At 45.1% G+C, this 5470-nt stretch overlaps 1 protein-coding gene across 1 annotated transcript; it reads right to left on the bottom strand.

The window, feature by feature from the left end:
- Positions 1-1343: 1343 nt before the first annotated feature.
- On the bottom strand, positions 1344-2492 carry BDB00DRAFT_878340 (uncharacterized protein; the record flags this gene model as incomplete). The annotated part of the gene is made up of 2 exons (XM_053127721.1): positions 1344-2188; positions 2333-2492. The coding sequence occupies 2 exons, from the start codon at positions 2490-2492 to the stop codon at positions 1344-1346; spliced, it is 1005 nt and encodes a 334-aa protein (XP_052973934.1).
- Between the last annotated feature and the right edge of the window lie 2978 nt (positions 2493-5470).

Below are 5470 nucleotides of genomic sequence, written 5' to 3'. Positions count from 1 at the left end.
CCTTGGGGAACCCATGTTGGCGATATATTTCTCGTAAAAATAGATGAGCTACATCTTCGGCTGTATCTGTTGTGTAGCATGGTGCGAAATGTGCTCTCTTGGAAAATCGATCGACAATCACCATGATGGCATCATACCCATTCTTGGTTACTGGTAACTGGGTTATGAAGTCCATTGATATCGATTCCCATCGACCTTGGGCTGGTTCCAATGGCTGGATCAAACCTCCTGGCTTCTTGTTGGTACCCTTGTTCCTTTGACAGCTGTCACAAGCACCAATGTATTGACGAACCGACTTGGCGATGTTGGGCCAATAGAATTGGCGTTCAATCCTTTCAATAGTTGCATCTATTCCTCGGTGGCCTGCTGATGGTGCATCATAGGTATCATACAAAATGTCTTTCAGGATCTGTGGCATCCTTGGTACTACTAGCTGACGATGATCTTTTCCTTCAGGATGGCGGTACAACCACTGGTCTACTAACGTGATGTTTGGTACATCGATGCCACAACGGAGCTTGTCCCAAAGATCCTTAGTGTACTCGTCCTTGTCGTACTTGTCCTTGATCTCAGCTTCTATAGTATCTTGCTTTTGGACCCGGTAGACTTCTTGTAACTCCTTGTTGGCATCTGGGTTCGACGGTTTTGATGGAGGACGCTTGCTCAAAGCATCGGCCCCATGATTCTTTTCTCAGGGGATATGATGGACATCCCAAGAGAAGGACATAAATGTCTCTAACCAATGAATTTGTCGTTTATTCAGATTGGTGTTGGTCTTGAGAGATGATAGTGCCCGGTTGTCTGTAAAAACAGTAAACTTCTGCATATCCAAATGATGACGCCATTTCAGTAAACAATGCTTGAGCGCCAACATTTCTTGCTCATAAATGGAATAGTTCAACTCGGCTGGGGTCATAGATCTTGATGTATAAGCTATAGGGTGCAGCTTCCCATCTTCTTGTTCTTACGATAGGATACCTCCAATTGCTACAGTTGATGATGCATCGGTATGGACAAAGAAACGTTTCGTTGGGTCCGGCAGTGCCAGCACTGGCGCAGAAACCAAACTTTGTTTCAGTGTATCAAAAGCATGTTGTTCTTTCTTGGTCCATTGCCATAGAGTATCCTTGCGTAGCAACCGAGTCAGGGGGTGTACAATGCTTGAATAACCCTTGATGAACCGATTGCTGTGGACCAAACCATGACTTCCCATAGATGATTGGGCCGTCGTGTCTTTTGAGTTTCGCCTGAATCGGCTGGGCAATCGCCCCACCCAGTATACTCTCGTGCATATCTGGCATCAAAACCAGCCTTGCCAATTTCTTTTCACCATCCAACTCGTTTCAGAGATCTACAATCTTATCTCGCTGTGCCATTCCCCATAGGATGTCACCCGGCCACTTTCCATCCTTTAGTTCCCTGTACACTCTGGACGCTTCAACCATGGCGCGGTCATAGCCTTGTTGCTTCGTTTGGTATCCTTTTGCTTTGTACTGGGGTCCTGGGTTTGCTTCGGGATTCGACATATATGTAAAAGCGAGATGCTGTTGCTGGTGAACACTAGGAGACCTAGGGTCTTGTGGTTGCTCCATATGGTCCACCCCAGGCGATGTCACAGGAGACATAGAATCCGAACGAGCAGACCCAGGGGAGCTTGGCAGAGACACCAAGGGAGTAGGAGGGGTATGCCCTGTGGTAGTAACCTCAGGTGCACCCAAGGAGCCCTCAAGAGGTGACATGGACCCAAGGCGGAGTTGGTAGTCAGTTTCATCACTAGCCAGCTCATCTACCTCTTCAGCATACTCAACCTCATCATCAGTCTCTACCAAAGGACGAACACGAGCACCAGCCAAACGACCAGAACGACGCAAGCCACCAGGAACTGCAACTGAGCCACCACCAGACCGAACAGAACCAGGAGGACTAGCCTGAAAGACAACAGGACCAAAGGTACCCAAATCTAGGACACCACTAGTAGGACCAAAAAGTGGCAACTTAGGAGGAGCCAAGGAAGGGAACACCTCACTACCAGAACGCAATTGGCCCAAGGAGCAGACCAAACCCATTGGCTCACGATTGCGCCGAGACTGGAAGACCCGGGACAAATACCAAGAAGGCACCTGCAGCTCAGGACCAACAAGGATGTTCTGGCCTAGGAGCCAGACATGACTACGGGGAACATCCTTACCTAGGAGGTACTGCTGATCAGCACAGTGACCTCTCTTGTTGAGTCTGCACTGATCACAGTAGTGTGGCGACTGTTCCACATCTTACAAGCCACCATCAGGCATAAAGTTAAAGCAGATCCGTGACAAACAAAAGCAGCGCTAACAGACATTGGCTGGACGTTCAAAGCCATACGAAATCTCTGGATGCAAATTGGTAACATGACCAGTGATGCAAGTGCGTCCAATGCAGTCTCGAGCAAAGGCAGGTTGAGTAAGACCACTAGTATGAGTAGTGGTGCTAAGGTGCGAAGTAAAGACGGACATTGGTTGATAAGCAAATAAGTAAAGGCAAGGACTAGAAGTAGATAAAATATGCAACTGGAAAAAGAAGCAAGGAAATGGTATACCCCTGCTCAATGTTTGTAAAAATTTTACAGCGGTGTTTCACATTAGGTCACCGCTAATACCTTCACCCCCGCAATATTAATGCATGTTTATTCTCCTACCCCCATGATTTTCCTCATAGCACCCAAGTACCCCCGATGTTTCTCATGACACCCAAGTACCCCCAAAGTTAAAAATCTGTAAACCCTATCACCTTCACCCCATCATACACTTCCCTGTTCCCATTAATATTATTTTACTGTATTCATTGATCGTTGTAAATTATACTCCCTAGTATTAGAGGGGGAGAATGTTACCGACTAGGTAGCAGTTAGTCAAGGAACCTGGGCCCCGGCCTGGGTTGTACAAAGCTTATTAGACCCAGCAGTATATAAAGGCTGGCTGGGCTGGGAAAATAAAAAGTAACCTCTTTTCCACTGAATCATTCACTGACCTGGATAAACGTTCCCTATAGACAAGGCCCTAGTCTATAACATTCATCACATGCAATTGCCTTTTCAATTTTATAACCAATACAGTCATGTTTAGTAAACCATTCTAATATCTGTTCTTTTGTTAAATGGAAATTTTTACAACTATATGTGAACAAGCCCTTATGGTGCATACTGACTTAAATCGTCACTGTCGAAAATCGAGAATTTTTGAAATTCCGCTGGTAAATAGTATAGCCGATACTGTGCAAGAGCCATCATTAAGTGAGATGAATATTATATGTAGAATGAAGAAGTATTAGGCGTCATGGCTCATTTATTTAGTGTGATATACAATTTAATCATTTTTTCTAAGTGTTCGGTGGGATTTAAATCTTTTCGAGGTAAACTTTTCAACAAGCTTAAAAGCATCGTTTCCAGCTTTCATATCATTGTATGCGCGAATATAACGCCAGCAGCGATTGTAATAACGGCGGATTTCTAGAGGCTTAGCATCAGGTGGAGAGACTTGATCTAGAAAGCTATCAAGGTTATCTCTTAGTGACGAGAATGTATAATCGCATTCACTTCTTGCAATGCGCTTGGCAGCACTCCAGTATCTCTCGATCCAATTAGTTTCGCAATGGTACTTGGGATAAGAGGCGAACAAATGACCAGCCTTGAGAACAGTCTCGTGTAACGCGCTCTTCTGCGCAACAAAGTCGGGTTGACCCTCTAACATATGGTAAGGGCAACAAGTGCGATCAGCATTCGGTGGCTGATCGCAATTGGTTTTCCAATGCTTTTTTTTTGCCTCAAATTCCTTCCAACGTCCTAAGCCACGCTCTTCCAAGATGGTTCTAATGCCCTTCAAGGTCCAAATGCGCTCTTCTTTCACACCGCTTCTTGTCTTCTTTTTCTTGATCTCAAGAGTGTAAAAGTTCTGGATGACCAAATTCCCATCTGGACCGACGTACTTGCCAGGCAAAATCACGCGTTCTTCAATACCCTTGAGGACTTTATCTTTCAAGCCAAAACGGCTCACAAGTTTCGCACTTGCTGCATAAGCATTATGATTGCTTGATTGATCAAACAAAAATAGCGCTTGACAGCCTGGATGAAGTGCTTCAAACAATGGTATGGCGTCTTCTTTCAGTTGCTCCATCATATCCTTTGACGTCCAATAACCGTCACGGTTGGCACCAGCGTAGAATAGTCTGCGAGATTTCCAGTTTTTAATCCTCATGGTTCCATGGCAAGGGCATTGGAACTCGCTGACCATAATGGATCCTCCTGGACTCTTTTTACGGATGGGATTTTCACCCTCATACAGCCAGAGGTTGGTCTTGCAGTCATTCGAATAAAAAGTTGATTCATCCTGCGTCACCATGATGATCTTCTTTTGGTCGTCTGGTAGAAGAGGTTGTTGCTCAATTGAAACGTCGTCGTCGTCGTACGTTTCCATAAAGCGGCTGTATTCAACCATTTTAGCAGCCCACTCTTGTCGGTACTTAACAACATCATCGCGCTCATGGCCATCGTAATAAACATCTTTTTTGTTGACTCGGTAGGTGTAGCCCCATTCAATCAAGTAATTTCGAAGTACTGAAGGCGAGATGTGTCCTGGAAGAGCAAGAAGGTCTGGAATAGCGACTTCGTTCAGATATTTGAGCATTTCGGGAAGTCCTCTTTTCTCTGGCTTAGTCCTTTTTAACCATTGTAATGCTGCTGCTTTAACATCTTCGTCGCTCAAAAACGAAAGGCGTTTGGTGTGTTTTCCTTGCTGATGAGATGAGATTTTACCGAAGCGAAGATATTCTTTGGCATATGATACAATAGCACGGGGACGATAATACTCTGATGGCTCAATCCATGCAATTACAGCTGCCGTTTTGGATGCTTGCATTATCGACCGGCCGTTCAACAGCTCTCGAAAATAGATGTGAACACCAATATGCTTTCGCATTTCATAATCGTTAAGGTCTCGTTTATCGTTCTTTCTTGCATTTGCGATTGGAGTGACGATTGACGTAAGGCGTTCGAACCCTTCCTGGATGGTCATCAAAGGGATGATATCATCCACTATGGCTACTTCGTCATTGTGGTCGTCGTCATTTCCGCGTCGCTGATCCACTGATACTGAGGAAAAGAAGTTGGTGATTTCATAGCTGCCCTTTTTCTTCTCTGTAGCCATATCATTTCGGTAATACTTGGTAGTTCTACCAGTACCCCAGTATCTTCCGCTTCTGCGCTTCGATCCCTCTGCTACATTATTCCATTCAATAGGAAAGCTGGGAGGAGGGGTGGCCAATGCTACTGTTTCGGCTTGCAAAGAGGCAAGAATCTCAAAGTCGTTGGGTTCGGTTTCAACCATGACTTCTGCGATCGGAAGCTCGACAAGTGGTTGCTGAATTGTTGGGACTAATTGTTGAAAACGGCCATGTGTTGCTTGCTCTTTTGCCCGTTTTTGTTTTTTATTTGGAGGAG

This window comes from Zychaea mexicana, assembly GCF_025766255.1.
Source record: "Zychaea mexicana strain RSA 1403 chromosome Unknown BDB00scaffold_132, whole genome shotgun sequence".
Classification (NCBI taxonomy): Eukaryota; Fungi; Mucoromycota; class Mucoromycetes; order Mucorales; family Lichtheimiaceae; genus Zychaea; species Zychaea mexicana.
Note: the sequence above shows the minus strand (reverse complement) of the source record. Positions and strands in the feature narration are given on the sequence as shown.